The sequence below is a fragment of the Colossoma macropomum genome, unplaced genomic scaffold, assembly GCF_904425465.1.
Source record: "Colossoma macropomum unplaced genomic scaffold, Colossoma_macropomum, whole genome shotgun sequence".
In the NCBI taxonomy this organism is placed as follows: Eukaryota; Metazoa; Chordata; class Actinopteri; order Characiformes; family Serrasalmidae; genus Colossoma; species Colossoma macropomum.
Genome location: NW_023494794.1, coordinates 3,135,499 through 3,152,504, shown reverse-complemented (window position 1 = coordinate 3,152,504; position 17,006 = coordinate 3,135,499). Strand labels below are relative to the sequence as shown.

Sequence of the window (17,006 nt, the reverse complement as noted above, 5' to 3'; positions counted from 1 at the left end):
GGATAATAGTCTCATTATACATTTACCAAATAGTTTATAATAGGTACTGAACATCAAGTCTAAAGATTACCAACAAAATAATAATAACAATAATAATAATAATAACAACAGCCTGCAATTTAATGAGCTAAATATGAATGACTCACTTCAAAGTAATGATGAAAAAAGGGTTTTGGATGGAGCTGCACTGTGTTTGGGTGTGTGAGTTGATGTGTGTTGTGTGGTTTGCTCAGGGGCCAGAGAGAGGAACTGACATCCCACTCTAGAACATTCTTAAAATCCATGTTTAAAAGTAAATGTTAATAAACCAGCAAAAAGGTGTGGATTATTAAAGGATGTGAAATCTTTTATCTGATGCTAATATGCTAATGTGTTAAATGCTAACATGCTCAATTTTAATGGTGCAACCAGGGCTCTGAGCTACATGCTAGAAACTGACAGGAAATGACATAATGAAACATGTGGACATTGCGGGGAGCTGACTGGGCAGACTTCTGTTGAACTTTCCCACTGAAAGAGGAAATGCTGCTCAGGGTGTTCCTTCAGAACTAAATTCACACAAGCTCAGAGTGAGATGAATGCGGAATGGGTGAGAGAATAAAAAAAAACAGCACAGCGCACAATCACAAAGACAACTTCTTAACACAGGACAGGACAAGGACAAGGACTACAGGCAGGGACACAACAAGCAGAAGGGGACAAACCAGTGTCAACTAAGTCTGACTGATGATCGCCTTCCGCTAGCTCTCCATCGCCTCTGATGTTCTGTAAAAAACTTAAACATACTGACGGCCGACACACACATGCATAGCGCGCCACTGTAAAAGGGAACGGCGCTCTATGGCAGGAGCTGGCAGTCTGTAAAAATCAAACTGCAACATATAAAGTAAAGAATATATTGTTTTAATGCCTTAAGCAGAATTCGGACAGGCTCAGTTTTACATGGAAAGGTGAGCAATGTAATTTTTCACAGCATTACTCAGTGATTTTAGTTCCTGTCCAAATGCACCATGTCAGTCTCCCACAGCAAGAAAGATCTGGGTGCCTTTTCCCTTCTCATGTAAAACGAATCCCAACCAAAAAGGGCTTTAAAAGCTTCAAACATTTGGGTTTAAGCTAAAACACCATTAGCAGCGCTAGCTCATCGCTCCAACACAAGGGCATCCCGGCTCGTTCAAAGCTCCATATACTGAGGAGCACATTGCACACTGTTTCGTTCAGATTGCTTCATCCTAGCAAGAGTTATTACAGAATATTCGGGGCCTCTTTCGAGTAAATCCCCCTGTACATTACATAGCCAAATTAACTATGCAGTTAATATGCACCATTATATGACAAACGGTAAAAAGTCCATGAAAAAAACTGAGCATTCCATTCCTTATTGTAAGTTAGCGTGTTATCAGAGCACCTGCAGAGCTCTCGTACGACACAGTAGCAGTCAACGTTGCCTCCGGTAGTGATAAAACTTAGGCTTTTTGCTGTGTGTGTCCTCTTGAGAGTGTCAATTACATGCTCAATTGGCTAAAATAGAGCTGACAAGAACCAACTACAGCCAACAGTATGGGGCACACTGTGCAAACTACAGGCAACGGTCAGTTACCAATGCTTACCAACGGCCTGACAGTCGATAGCCAAAGGATTTGGTTATTTCTGGAGTAGCACTGCATCATGCCGGAGCTTTCAAAAATCACAGTCTCTACCTTCAAAGCCATTTAAAAAAAAAGCCATGAAAAAATAAAGCAGTAACATCATTGGCTCATATCAAACAAAAGCATTACTTCACTCTTAAGGACTTAGGTGGCATATCATCTGCAAAGTCTGTGCATTAGCTCATCCATTTTAAACATGCAAACAAAAGAAACAGCAACTTCAACCAAGAACACAGCGCTAGCCACAGTAGGTGATGAAGTGTGCTATATGTTTTTAGGTGAGTCTACCAACATGTTTACATCTTCAGAGTTAATAGGGGTCGAAGATGAAATTACATTTTTATCTTAGGAACATAAAATGCATTAACTCAGCATTTTTAATGAGTTGAATCAAACATTTTGTAATGTTCACTTGAATTTTTTCTAGTTTTTAACAGTAGTTTATTTGGAATATTTAGCAGTGTTACTACAGACTGACAGCCTACATCATCTTGGGTTATTGATAGTAGCCAACCACTTTAAACTCTTTCAGCAGTGGGCTTTAATTACTGCACCTCCTTCAAATCCATAAGTAGGCAGAATGGGTAAAGTAGCAACACTGAACTAGTGAAAATTGATACCTTTGCAGAAAACATAGTTACAGAAGTAGCCTTGATAAACTAGTGACTCAGCAGCCCGCCTCACAAAGCTGGATTTCTTGCTTAGCCAGCACACTTTAAGCTTAGTTCATTTTTAAGCCTGTTTTTTCTGTCACACAACAGTGGATCACTTTTTACCAGGATACATCATCATGGCGTAAGCATAACTTACACTTCACGCCCAACCTGTTCACGGGCAGGTACAGTTCAGGATTTTAGATTGTAAACAGCTCTTGAACCAATCAGGGAGAGCTTGTGACCAATCAGCTATGGAGGTAGAACCTCTGGTACTTTTTTGGGTCCCATTTTTTTTCTTTGTGATGTTTATGGCAACAATCATTTGAAAAATAAAACAATCAAATCACACTAAATACATAACAGTATGTAATATTAGTAATATTAGTATGACTTGATCCTTTGGTAAAGGATCAAATCATATGAACTAGATATAAAGAATATAAAGCCATATCAATAAGCTCAAACACAGCGGCACTGAGAACAGCATTGCTTTCTTTATACCGTTACAATATTTACTTTGTATACATTTACATAGTATGATTTCCCTTCCTGGAAAAATAAGCCGCTCAACTCTTTGTCATGTTTTATATGGATGTTCTTCATTAACATCACGGTTCTATATGCATATGTATGAGGATTAACCACAAGTATGTAAACCTGGGTTAACAGAAAAAATCTCACATTGTATAATGAGTAAACTGACTGCATTTGATAGGTTTAATTAAGCTGTAACTCTGTCACTAAGTAAGTAAAAAATTATTTGTATAGCGCTTTTCTCAGACATAAGTCACAAAGCGCTTTACAAAAGCATCATACATCAGAAAAAGTACAAAGACACAAATAGATAAATAATAATAAAAATACACACTACACAATAAATACATAAATGCAGAGCCTTTTGTGCATACAAATTACCCAAACAGCTGTCTAAAAAGACACATCTTTAGCTGCCTTTTAAAAGAATCCACAGAATCAGCAGACCTTAAAAGGTAAGGGCAGAGCATTTCACAGTTTAGGTGCTATGGCCTCAAAAGTTCGATAACCACAGGTCTTCAAGCAGGTGCATTTAACAGACAGTAAATTTAGCTTATTTGACCTAAGAGAGTGAGCTGATGAGTGAGGGGGAAGTAGATCAGCCACATACACAAGAACCTGCCTAGTATGTAGTTTTGCAGCAGCATTCTGAATTGCCTGCCAACAGTCGTGGGCAGAAAGAGGATAAAAGTGCACTACCATAGTCAATATGAAATGAAATAAAGGCACGTATAAGCTCATCCAGCTCTGCATTTGAAACTACAGACCCCAGTTTACTAATATTTCATAAGGAGAAAACAAGATCAAGTTAGCTACTTAACGTGGGTGTTGAACGACAAGGACTGATCAAATCTAACCTAAGTTACGCAGGCTTGGCTGGGCGGCAGAAGAAAGAGGCCCAATACTTTGCTTGATCATGGGAGTAACCTTTTCTGGAGCAACAAGCAGAACCTCCATCTCATCAGTATTGAGCTGTTCCACCATATTTCTTCCAGATTCTCCACCAGTTTCTTGAAGCTGTATCTGGTCCCTGATATCATTTAGACAGTCTAAGAGCCTAGATAAACTTTGAGCCTCACTAGGTTTGAATGAAAAGCAGCGTTGGGTATCATCTGCAAATAAAGATGTGCCATGTTAAATCTGTCTATAATCTGTCCCACAAGCAGCAAATATAAAGAGAATAACAAGAGCCCCAGAAACAAGCCCTGCGGAACACCCCAGAACAGTGAAGAGGAATCAGACACAGTCTTCAATAGTGACTGTGAACTATCAGTGAGGCAAAACATCATTCAGTCTAAAACTGTGCCTAATATGCTCACCCAGTCACGTAACTTCTTAATCAGGATATGATGGTCCGCTGTGTCAAACGCAGAGCTGAGGTCGAGTAGTACTAGCACAGAACAGTCACCCGCATCAGAGGACATTAAAATATCATTTGAAACCCTCAGAAGAGCAGTTTCATTACAGTGCCATTTCCAAAACCCAGACTGAAACTGATTATAAATATCGTACCTCTCCAACACAGCAGTGAGGTGTCCAGCCACAACCTACTTTAAAATTTTCGACAAAAATGGAAGTTTAGATATACGCCTATAATTTTTGGGTACAGCAGGGTCTAAATTAGGTTTCATTACTAAAGTGAATAGCAGTATGCTTAAAATAGGCAGGGCCAATAATTAGCAATTAGATGGTACTACATCCAGAGGGCTAGAAAATAACTTCATCTTCCCAAATTAATCAATCAAATCTTGTTAGCTGATAGGCTAGAAGGTGTCCAGAAGAGTATAAGAAAGAGGAGGACTAGTATTGGACAGGCAAGTCCCAGGATGAATACAGGACCTAAAAGCTATCATCTTATCAACAAAGAAAGTAAGGAACTTATTACAATCACTGCAGAAAAACACGATACTGTAGAGAGGGGTGGGTGTAACACTGTCACTGTTGGTGTCCAATAAAATCATAGGTTTTCTTCTTGAATAAGAATGAGTGGCACCTGAGCAAATTGCTTGAAATGAAAAAATTTCAGTAATATTAAGAAATTCCCTAAAACCCTGTCTAAGCTGAATGTGCTTTGTGACAGATGCATCAGTACTAATACAACAACAACAACAACAACAACATAATAATAATAATAATAATAATAATAATAATAATTGCAGTATCTAGAATAATGTAATTGTTTTTTGAATGTTTGTCTAGTGGACTGGACAATTGTCCGTTCCCTTTAAAGAACAAAAGTGAGGGGTGATGAGTTGTGGCTACACACAGTGTGTGTGATGTTGTGAAGCGATGGGAGCCGATACATACCAGCAGCAGAGCCTCAAGCTGGTTAATGTAGATCTCTTCACTGGCCATAAATCCAGATAGCACCAATTTCTTCATCTCCAGACCCTTTTCTATGTCCCCCTGAGAGAGAGACGGGGAGATAGAGAGAAAAGAAGAGAGAGAGAGAGTCAGTATGTAACAATATATGAAAACACAATACATGGCAACACAAATATATCTATATACAATGCATTGTGGAGATGGGCTGTATCACCTGTATTTATTATTATCTATTAATTATGTCATCTGATGCAGTTGCAGTTTTTGATCACCAAAGGTCACAAAGGTCAGAGATAACTTGAACAGCAATTTACAGGGTTTTGAATACTTGTTGGTATTTTCAAAAAAGTCCTCAAAATCACCTTTAAAAATGATATATAATTAACCACAATTTTAGGTATGTTCATTACTGCAATTCAAAATATATCCAGTAGGCAGCAACAACATATTAATAGTCAGGCTGAAGCTTGCACACCTTATGTTGCTATAAAACTCTCAATCATATCCCTCTCATTCCATAGTTCCCCTCATTCTCGAGTTCCGTAGACGCTGATGGTGTAATTAATCCGAACTATTGTTTTATTCATGACTATCACGCTTTCACCTTTATTTCCTTTCATCTAGCTGCTTTTTGTTTTTCATCAAGTCATTGTATTTGGCTAGGTTGCCTTTTTTATCATGGAAAGCAGCATGACGGCGACATGTAAACAGAATCCCAGTCCCAGGCCTAGCAACCACATACTATGCACATTTCTGTGCTTTGTCTCATCCAGCAAACTTGATTCAATTCAGTAATGAATTAACAAGACCCTGGTCATCTGGGTCAAGTGTGTAGAGTAAACCCAAAAATGTGCAGAGCATCAGGTTCCCTGGACTGGGAATTGGCAACTACTGCACTACAGAGAGAGGAGAGGAGGACTGGGGAGCTTTTGGAGCTACAGCTGTGAGGATGATCACCCTAGCTGGCCGGCCTGACTAGAGTGAACCCCCATGTCAGATTCCTCCAGCTGGCAGCAGCCATAACAGCAGCAGCACCGGTGATTTCCTTCTTAGCCACTGCCAGAACTCACCAAAACAATCAAGTTTGAGGTTCTGAGCGCCTTGGTTTTAGAACCTCTCTTACTAAAGACTGCTGGTAAGTATCATTATATTTACATATTTTAAGGAATTCATCAAACTTGTCACTCCTACATGGCATACCACCCCCTTTTCACAAATTATGCACTGAGCATTTTCCTTAATTTAAAGTGCTCCCACCATGATGAGTTCTCCAGCATCTTTGCTGTATTATCTTCAGTGGCCACTGAGAGCGCAGTTTGTTGCACTCTGAGGTAGATGTGTGGTATAAATTAATGACGCAGTCAACTAAACCACCTACAATTTATTTATGCTTAGCATTTTCCATATACTGATGATAACTAACTTCTTTTTAAGGCTCTTGCTAATGAAATGTGTTGTAGATAGAGAATCGATTTCCAATGTAATGAAAGTATTTAAACCATCTCTAGTTCAGCATCATATAACACATTCCATGATACAACTTGATTCTCACAATGGTGAGCTCAGTATTGTTAATCAAATCAAATTGTGAGCTCATTTTAAGAATCAGGCATTTGTGTCACAGGCAACACTGTGAGTCCATGGGGCCTCAGAACAATGAAAAAGAAGCGCAGTACAATATAGCATTAGTCTCAGTGCAGATCAAAACACTGTTAGAGAAATCCAGAGAAAATCTGCACGTCTTGATTACTTCACTGGTTTAACCGAGTATGGAAAGAGGTGGAACAGGAAGTCTGCGTGAAGAACAATATAGCAGAGACATGCCAGGGCATCCTTGCCAACAAAAGTGAGTGTGTGTGCCTTCATGTGTAAAAAGACGCCACGTCCAGTGTGATAAGATGCCGGGCAGACTAGCTGAATGTTGCTCTAGTCTGCCAAAGTATACCTCGTCTCTACTTTGTTTGCTTTGGCCTGAATTGAAGTAACCTCACCATGGTCTAGAAACACCTTGCTGTTTCCACAGTGCCTGGCACTGGTGGGTATTTCAAACAGAAGCTCAAAAGAGCTTTTGTAGTTTTGTAGATAAACCTTAGGAGAACTCTAAAAACCATGTTCCTCAGACAAATGAGAGAGAGATTGGTGAGACACTGTGACAAATGACATTTCCAGACATTTCATATTCAAACTTTCTTCATTTATTTTCAAGGACACAAAGCAATTACATGACATCATCAAACACACTCTTAGATCAGCTACTGCAAACATATCACACACTCACTTTGTTAAAGTACCAGTGAAAACAAAAGCTATGAGTCTCCAAAAAATCCATAAATCCCAACATGTCTGGCTGTTCCTCCCACAGTGGAAAGCCAGCTCTGAAGTAGATTACAGCACATAAAAGAACAAACAACCACTGTGTTTACAGAGAGGAAACGTACCACCCCGATGACTAACAGCTAGTAAACCAGACAGCTGCCAAATATAGTCTCCAATTTCCTGACCACGCATTCACCCTAAGCTATGCTTGGGTCATGAAAGACCTTCTCACTAACACCTGAAGGTCACATTTACCTTTAATAACTTGTGGTATATAGGTGGAGCTGTTGTGGCTGGAGTATGAGGAAAGAGCAGACGATGGTGTTTCACTGCAGTAGCACATTTTGAAGACGAAAGTGTTTTGCTGAAAAGCTCGAGAGACTACAGTCCAGAGCACATCAGCTCAACAAACACCCATAAACACCAGCACTGTATAAAGTTGGTGTCAGTTTTAGAAAGGGGGAAACATTCTAAAGCATTGTGAATGGGCAAGACATTCTAGAACAGTTTGTATGGAGTGAAAGTTCTAGCACAACAATCATTCTAGTACTAATCTAGAACAGGGTCAATATGGAGAACTTTCAAAAACAGTGTGAATGGGGGAACACATTCCAGAGCAGTTTGAATGGCAGAGAACATTTTGAGAAATGTGTGCAGGGGGAGTGAGTGGTGAATGTTCTAGAGCAGTACAAATAGAAAAGAAAATATTAGAACAGTGTGAATGGAGTGAAGCCTCTAAAACAGACTGAATGGGGTAAAAGTTCTAGAACAGTGCAAATGAGGGACAAAATTCCAGGATAATATGACTGGAGGAGCATTTTCCAGAACCATGCATAATGGATAAACATCCTAGAACAGAACACAACAACCATTCTAGAACAGCAAGAATGGTGAGGACATTCTGCAAGTATCAATAGACGAGAACACTCTAGAACAGCAAGAATAGGGAAGAACATTATAGGCCAAAGTGTGGCCCACAGGCCAAAGTTGGCCCACGAGGACGTTTGATTTGTCCCTATGAAGTTACTCTAACCTCACCTCCTCACCCAAAAAGAGAACAAACATATTTTATACTGAATATAACTTCTAAATTCTTATTTTACTTTTAAATTTTAATTTTTATGTGTGTGAAGGGTTTTATTAATAGAATACAATGTAGTGTAATACACTACACTTTAAAACCATTCACTATATCCAAAAAAAAGATCTGAAACCTACATATACATGCCTGTTTATACTGTTTCTTCTTTTTGGCCCTCTGCCCACCACAAACACTGCACTTTGCCACCACCCAAGACAATAAGTTTGGACACTCCTGTAATAGAACCTCACAGCGAAGACAGGTAAGGCACACCAACCATTTTGCTCGTGTTTGTTGGGTCAAAGTACTCTGGCCTTAAGAGGCTAAGAGGAAGTGTGTGGCCATCGGTCTCTGCTGGATTCTGGTGAGCAGTTAACAGCCCTTCGCTGCTCCACCCACAGTCTGACAACCAGTTCCTGGCACTGGGGCACTTTTGGACTGATTTACAAAGGAAGACAAGGCTGTTTGTATTGATAAGCCTGATGGCAAGAGCCTTAATGTCAGATAGTGATCTCACTGATAAAAATGACATTCAGTACATCAGCTTCATGCCAGAAACAATCACAGTTTGAGTTTTTTTTCAATATTGCAGAACGAGAAGAAAAACAAGTGCACACACACATAAGCACAAGCACATCCTAGCAGAAAGCTGCTACCATTATGTAAATCCTGACCTTTGTGGCTGGCTCTGTTTGTAAGTGCAGCTGAGCATTGTTTACTTCTTAGAAGCTGACAGGTATCCATCTCAGCCACAGTGCCAAGTTTAATCACAACAATCAGGTTCATTACAATCAGCATCTATTGTTTCAGCCAGCACAGTGGTACAATTAGCATGGGGTAGACTTTTTTCTGAGTTCAGTTTTATAATAAGGCTAGATTGATAGTCAACAAGTACATGAATAGTACATATCCTAATCATGCTCACAGAATCTGATTGATATTAAATGATTTTTTGTGACATAATAATGATGATAATAAAAATAATCAATTATAGGCTATTAAATACCATATCAATGAATGCTAAAAAACCTTCAGTCTACTAAATGAGGACAAGGCGGGGGTTGTGTCTATTGTAAAAGAGTTTATCAAATGCAGCTATACTGCAATCTTCAACTACCCAACAGTAAACTTTTTCCAGTTACACTGATATATCCTATTACACTGATGATTCTTCCCTGTACATGCACATACCATATATTACTGGCCTAACACAAACCAGTGTGTGCTTAAGGACTTTTTCACTGCTGCTATATTATGCAGCAGCTGCCACATGTAGCACAGATGGCTGATAAAGTTGCTGTAAATGAGTGTGAACAGCAGCTAAAGTAAACTGAATGGTGCCGCCTCTGAGAAATCGGTCATTATTGGCTCAGGCTAGCACCATCACACCCAGAGCTCATGCTGATAAGATCCTGAGACAGCAGGAGTGGCATGATGATCTCAGCATGTGACCTCGGAAAATAAGGCTAACATGCAGGTCAGGCTGCAGACTGCCACACTTGGGCCACCATGAAAAGCAGAGGGACAGCAATAGCAAAACAAGAGCATTGAACAGGAAGGTATTCACACAGATTAATAATTAGACTGAAGTCTCGAGAAAAGAAGGTCTAGCACATTGAAGAGGAAGTGAAGAAGACACAGAGGGGAGATGATGAGGAAATACCCTGACGCTTCAGCTACGCAGGGCTCCACACACACGCGCACACACACACACACACACACACACACACACACCCCCACCCACCTACCATGTGTTCTTGATACCTTGTCAGGACATGGAGTTGGGTATGCACATATATACACGTTTTATATATATATATATATATATATATATATATATATATATACATATATATATATATATATATATATATATATATAAATGTAATATAATCTGGAAAATCATTCAGCTGCCACGAAGAGAGTACTGCGCAAAAGTCCTAGCTTGAGAAAATTATATTTTAAAAAGCAATTTAACTGGCCTTTAAATTTGCTTATATTTGGATAAATACAAAAAAATATATAAGCAATTAAACACTTACTGGCCAGTTAAATAGCTTTTTAAGTATAATTGTCTCAAGCATAAGACTTCTGCACAGTACTGTTATATAAGAGAGCTCTAACCCTAAACCAAACCATAATCTTGACCTCAGCACCTCAGCAACCAAAAGAAATGATAAATAAAATCTGTATCTTTTCTAACAAGCACTTTAACTTGTCTGGAATATTTTACATGGTTAGCTGTGTTTTTTCAAGTCTCCAAGGCACAAGAATGCCATGCTACAGAGTACAGTATAGCCAGAAAGGCCCAGCAAAATCCCCACAAACACATTCATGCCACAGTAATTATAATGCAAAAAGACAAGGTGAGGCATTTACAAATACAATACCTTACGCACCCAAATCACTCAACTTACTTATTAAATACTTATCAAATGCTTATTAATTTCATTATGATCATTTGTAGACTGTATGTATCGCACAATTGTAATAAATGTAGTTTCTTAACTTTCTTAATTATTATCAAGGAATTTTGCTAAAATATAAGTATTTTAAAATACTTCTTTTTCCTGATATCACAAAGTTCTACTTCATTCTCATTCTTTCATACTGACTCCTCACTGTGACAAAGGTTCCATGGGGAACTGAAACCAAGATCTTAGTCTGGATGGCATTTAAATATAGAAGTTTTTTTATTTACTTTGATCGGCCTGAAACTTGTCTCACTCCACAACACTGTGTCTGTCACAGGAAATGTTATTTGGCCTTAAGTACTTCTGGGGTGAATTAGTCGAACTGTATGGGATAAAGTATCTTTGTTATTTCTCTAAATTCCACAGATAGCCTTCACTGCAATGTCATAACACAGATGTTCGTGTCAGTGTTAGCAACAGTCCACATTCAATAACAATAACAACACAGTAAACAGACATTTGCAGGGTTTGTTATCTCACTAGCATGATTTCAATTTTAACGGTCTTGCTGAGAGAGCTCCAGAACATAAACTATTCATCTATTACATTTCTTCTTGGTATACTGGGGAGGTACTGCTATTATTTAAATTCTGGACTTGTCGTGTTGACATCGGGCTGTTATAGCGCAAGCTGTACATTTTGAACGCAGATATTTTAGTGTGATGTTATCAGCACATGCACAGAAACACACAAATGCACATATGCAGTAGTGAAGTAACCAATGCGTCTGCCTCTTCCTGAAGTGGTTTTCACTAAGAGTGGGTCAGGTCTAATACACATAACTTTACAAGCTGAAGGACTAAGAAATAACAAACTTATTTTTTCCTCACTCTAATTCATAATTAAGTTGATTATTCAAAGAGAGAAGGCTGCTGAGATTTGTACAAGACACCTTGGACCATGTGATCTAGTTCCTTTTTCATGGTAGCACTTTTGTTGGCAGGGTTTGAGTCAGTGTGTGTTCTGTGACTCATCTGATAGTTACTGTAGGCAATGGCACACTCTCCACAGCAACCTGACCAAACACACAGACTGTGCTAGAAAACTAGCCTAAGAAACTCTGCCAGAGCAAGGCCCATGTGTCATTTTTAGAATGTGAAGTGCAAAAACTGATCCTAGAACAGCAATTTCATACATCTAATACTTGCACAAGTCTGTCTGATCATGTTCAGAAACAAAAAGGACTGAAGTAATGTTACACTCAGCAAGTAATTACAAACTGTGCACTAAAATTTGCAGAAAAATGACATTTTAAGTGTGTTCCCTGTAGGAGATGTGTTGACTTATTGTCATTGAAATTAATTAAACATGACATTTGACTGGTGTTAAAACTTTTGCATATTTCTGTATGTGTGTGTCTCTTTCTATCATAAAGCATGATAGTGGACAGTGGAGGACCTCTAGAGTCAAAGCAGTAAAACAATAAAACACCACACACACACACACACACACACACACACACAAATATATATATATATACATACAGACACACACAAAACCATGACAAGGACCATGTTAAGGGCTTTGTATAAAGATGTTTTTTAGTCTTATTTGTTTCAGTGAAGTATGTGTTCAGACGACTCTCAGGAGGATTTGATCTACTCATCAGAGGCTTGTTTAAGTTAATCAGCTTGCAGCGACTATTCGACTTGCACACTGCTATTAAACAAAGAGGGACATACCAAATACTAAGATGTTCTGAGTTTCATAACTATTTCAAAGACAGTAATTTTCACCTAAGCTGAAAAAATAGATCGTAATTAAACATTTTGCATTAAATTATAAACAAATGCATAAATGAATCATTGCATACATTTATATGCAACTTTTTACTTTATTAAAAAACTCTAACTTTTTAATGCTAGCGTATAAACATATTTGTGCACACACACAAACACACACACACGGTACACTGCACACAGTGAGCAAACAGTGACGCCACGGTGTGGTGAAAAAGAGCTACTCAATACTTTCCACTTCTCTCTTCTCTATTTATAGCCACACTGAAAAAGCCTTGTCAGACAGCTTTCTTTCTCTCTCTTTCTCTCACCTTGAACGGCATGTGAGAAGCATCTGCGGGTGTGTATGGACACTCCAGGGGAGTGTACGGACACTCCAGCTCCAGGTCCAGCTCGTTTTCAAACAAATCTTCATCCTCCAGAACTTTATCCAACAAGCACAACACCTCCTCCTCTTCCTCCTCCATGCTGTGGCCGTATCCCTTGCTCTCTGTCACTCTTTTCTTATTTCTTCCCTCGCTTCACCCCACCACAGGCTTACTAGCTTCCATCAGTCCTTCCTTTCTGTCTTCCAACTCCAACTGGAGAACCTGCAGTCGCCTTTGTATTTTACTGCTGTTTTCCCTTCTATTCTTTTCTTTTGCCTTCGTTTCTCTCTGATTATTCGAGGCGCAACAGGTCTCTTCTCTTTAAGCCGATCTCCAAAGTGCTCTTTCAAAAGCTGCAGTGCTCTCTTCCTCTCTTGGGTGCACTTGGACACATATGCGCACGCATGCACACAGTCAAATCCACTCTGGCTAGACTGACCAACCAACTACACAGAGACAGACATGAGAGCAGTGTTAGACACGCCTGCCCCGGCTCCTCCCCCTCCCTGCCGAGCTGTCTTCCTGGTGTGTGTGTGTGTGGGTGTGTGTTCCCGCCACACTCTCTCAACCTCTCAAGCTTAAAAAACAGTTTGGTCTTACAGCGATTAAGAGTGAACAGCCACCAATTAGCATTGTGCAAATTACATTATGCTAACTGGTGGTTGCTAGCTCACACTCACTGATAGCCATGCTAGCATATTTGCTACTAAGGTTTAAAGATAAGCCCCCAAGTGTCATGCAGGCATTACAGCAATACTAAGACAGCATTGCAGACGTAACAGAGACTTTTACTGTGCTCACTTTAACACTATTTTGTAAATGCTTTAGAGAACAGTACCTTTAAAAAGCTGCTTAAGAAAGTCTACTTCTCATTAAACACGCATATTTTTTTCTTATCTTCCTGTAATTTGAACATTAAATCCCTACCTTGTGCCCCTAACACCACCATCAGGAAGTGGTAAACCTTTGTTTACAATCTATTCAAATTCATACTTATAGGCCTGAGCTTTTTTCCTTCCCAAATGTAGCATCTACCCCACTATAAAGTTTGCAACTACTTAAACAAGCAAATAGATGAAATAAACAGATGAACAAATACTGAAATGTCATTTTCAGCTATTTGTGTAATTGAGGTTTTTACATGCACTTTTTGTGTTTTTGGCAGGGGAGCTGATCCGTTCTCTTAGGAAAGGAAAGAAAGGAAAGAAATATTCTAAATGAGATCTCCTCTTAATCTCACGTACTTCTTCTAGACATGGTTAAGTCTGGTTTGGAAAGTGAAACTTTTCTCCTGTTGCTCAAATTTGGCTTCTAAGAAACATCCCTCAAATTTTCTCATTTTGATTAAAATATTGTCACACATATGGATTAACTCTTTTGTCGCTGACTCATCTCACCCCAGTGGTGGCTGACTAATATTTCCATAAAAAAGTTTTCTAATACAGCTCTATTCTATATCACAAAACTCTCAGCCATCTATAAGTGTAGAAAGAAGGGGGGGGGGTTGTTTAAGAGAAAGAATTCAGACATAGTGATTCTTCATAAATACAATAATGAGATCTACTCTATTTCTTTATTTCTTCTAAAGAATTTTTTGCCCCTCTGGGTGTGGCTTTAATGGTAAAAAGAACTATTAGGTATGCACGATCAGAATCAGCCAAGATCAGAATTAGCAGATATTTGCTCAAAACACGCAATCAGCGATTCATCAATTTATTCTTTTTGTTTATGTCCAACCTATGCTCCCACTGGTCCACTTGCAGTGTATCTGAATGCTGCTGCTACATGTGCGTCAATTTTCATAGCATAACTATGCCTGACTCACTTGGTAAACAGCCAGTCGCCTCTTTTTAACTTTCAATGCACTTTATTTGAATCATGTTATTTAAAAAATTCAACAGATGTTTCATTTACAGATTTAAAATGCCAGTCTGGCCCACTGAAGTGCAAATAATGTTAGTCATGTTGCAACTTTGGCTAACAGCAAGTCCAGGAAATGCGCTAGAGTCTTTCACTGGTTCATTTAGTCCGCACAGTAAGCTTCAGGTTAAAAAAAAAAAAAGTCATGATTAGTGCATCCATAGTAATTATAACCAATGCAACCACAGTCCTTTTTAATAATATGTGATTATTAGGACAAAGGATCATCTAGGTTATGTGTATTAACTATTCACATGGTTTAAGTTAATGAAGCTAGGTACACTCAATAATATCAGAATCATATCAGTGAGGGCAGATAACCGCTTAAAAACATTAAAAAATACTGAGCATCAAGCAGATTTTTAGTTTTGACACTTTAAACTGATATTTGATGATACATTTGTTTAATTTTAAGGCTAATTTATTAAAATATCAACATTTCATAAATTGCACTGCATTTGTAACCGTAGTGTTTTTCCAGACTGATGTAGTCTCAATTTCTATACTTCATAAACGCTTATGTACCTGCATTAGTATTGGCAGATCAGTGTGAAAAATACTGGATATCTTCATTCTCATGTCAGTGCATCCCTGGCCTTTTTCTGCTTTAAAGTTTTCAACTGTAACAGCCCAGCAGCCACTTGCAATATCTGCAAAGCTGATATTTTTAAACTAGGTTAAGCTTGCCACCTTTTATGAACACACAGTTAACCAAGCCATACATAAAATTCAAATGTGCAGCAATTATGCACTTAGAGATGAGTTCAAAGGTGAGAAATAAAAGAGCGCATGTTAGACAAACCAGAACACAGTACTGCATTCTGTACTGTCTACAAAAATACAAATATCAAAGTCAGACTCTGTATCAGCCGAACAACATCAGAAGGGCAAAGAACTGGGACATTCCTAGCTTCTTTAGCTCTTTAACACATCAGATTTTAGAGGAAGCAACTGGCAAGGCAACGTGTTTCAATGCTCTGAGTATGATTTAGTCAAAAGATCTCTTGATCATCCGTCGCAAACACACAAAGAACTCTGTGTGTGTGTGTGCATGCTGTCACACTCAGTGCCTCCATTGTGCCCTTCAGCAAAGCACTTAAGCTCAACCTACAGCAGAGCTGCTACATCAGGGAACCCCAACCATACACACACACTTCCCCTACGGCCTTGCAATGTTCTCACTGGCGACTTCAATGCACTTTCCCTGATAAAACAAAAAGCCTTTGTGTTTTAAAGGGCCCATATCCTACATTTCCCATGTATTTTATGTTTTTCCTTGAGGTCCCCTTATGTCATCTGTGTTGGCTGATGTACCAAAAAGAGTCATAATTTATTTTTACATATTTATTTTCCAGCTTCTCTGTATCATTTAGAATTAAACAGACTCTTTTCTTTGTTGTGTCTTTAAAACTACACATACAGTACTGTGCAACAGCCCACCCTTTATTTATCAAATTTCCAGCCAAAGCAGCCATTAAGAAAAGGTTCTAAGGAGATAAAATGTACGATAAATGAGTAAATAAGTGAAAAACAAAAGGTGCCAAAACTGGAGATCTGAAGATGTTTGGGATTATTTGGATTGTGAGAAGCAGAAAATACACTCAAGTTCTAAGACCGAACTTTGCAGATGTGGAAAAAGAAAAAGAATGTGCGTAGGTATGATGTACATACACTGCTAGAAATAAAGGTTCTGTGCAGGTACATCAAAGTTCATCAAGGTACAAACAATGTAAATGTACTCTCAAAGGTACAACGGTGGTTTTAAGGTCCAGTTGTGCAGTTTTTCCCAGGTGAAAAATACATATTTTTACCTTATAACTTAAAGTTTTAAAATAGAACAATAAAATAAAAAGCCTAGAGACAAGACAGGGTGTGTGGAGTCAATACAACTTTCAATGCCATTTTTGAAAGGATTATGGTACAATTATGTTCCCTGACTAAAGG

General features: G+C 38.7%; 1 protein-coding gene across 4 annotated transcripts in view; it reads right to left on the bottom strand.

Annotated features, from left to right (window-relative positions):
- Positions 1-17,006, bottom strand: part of abr (ABR activator of RhoGEF and GTPase) — a 199,826-nt gene that overhangs the window by 111,886 nt on the left and 70,934 nt on the right. For 3 of the 4 annotated variants that reach the window (XM_036579907.1, XM_036579908.1, XM_036579909.1), the window contains exon 3: positions 5,147-5,245. In XM_036579907.1, coding sequence (XP_036435800.1) covers positions 5,147-5,245 — 99 coding nt within the window. Of the gene's footprint in view, positions 1-5,146; positions 5,246-13,085; positions 13,569-17,006 lie in introns of those variants that run through there. The other variant, XM_036579910.1, reaches the window with a different exon arrangement.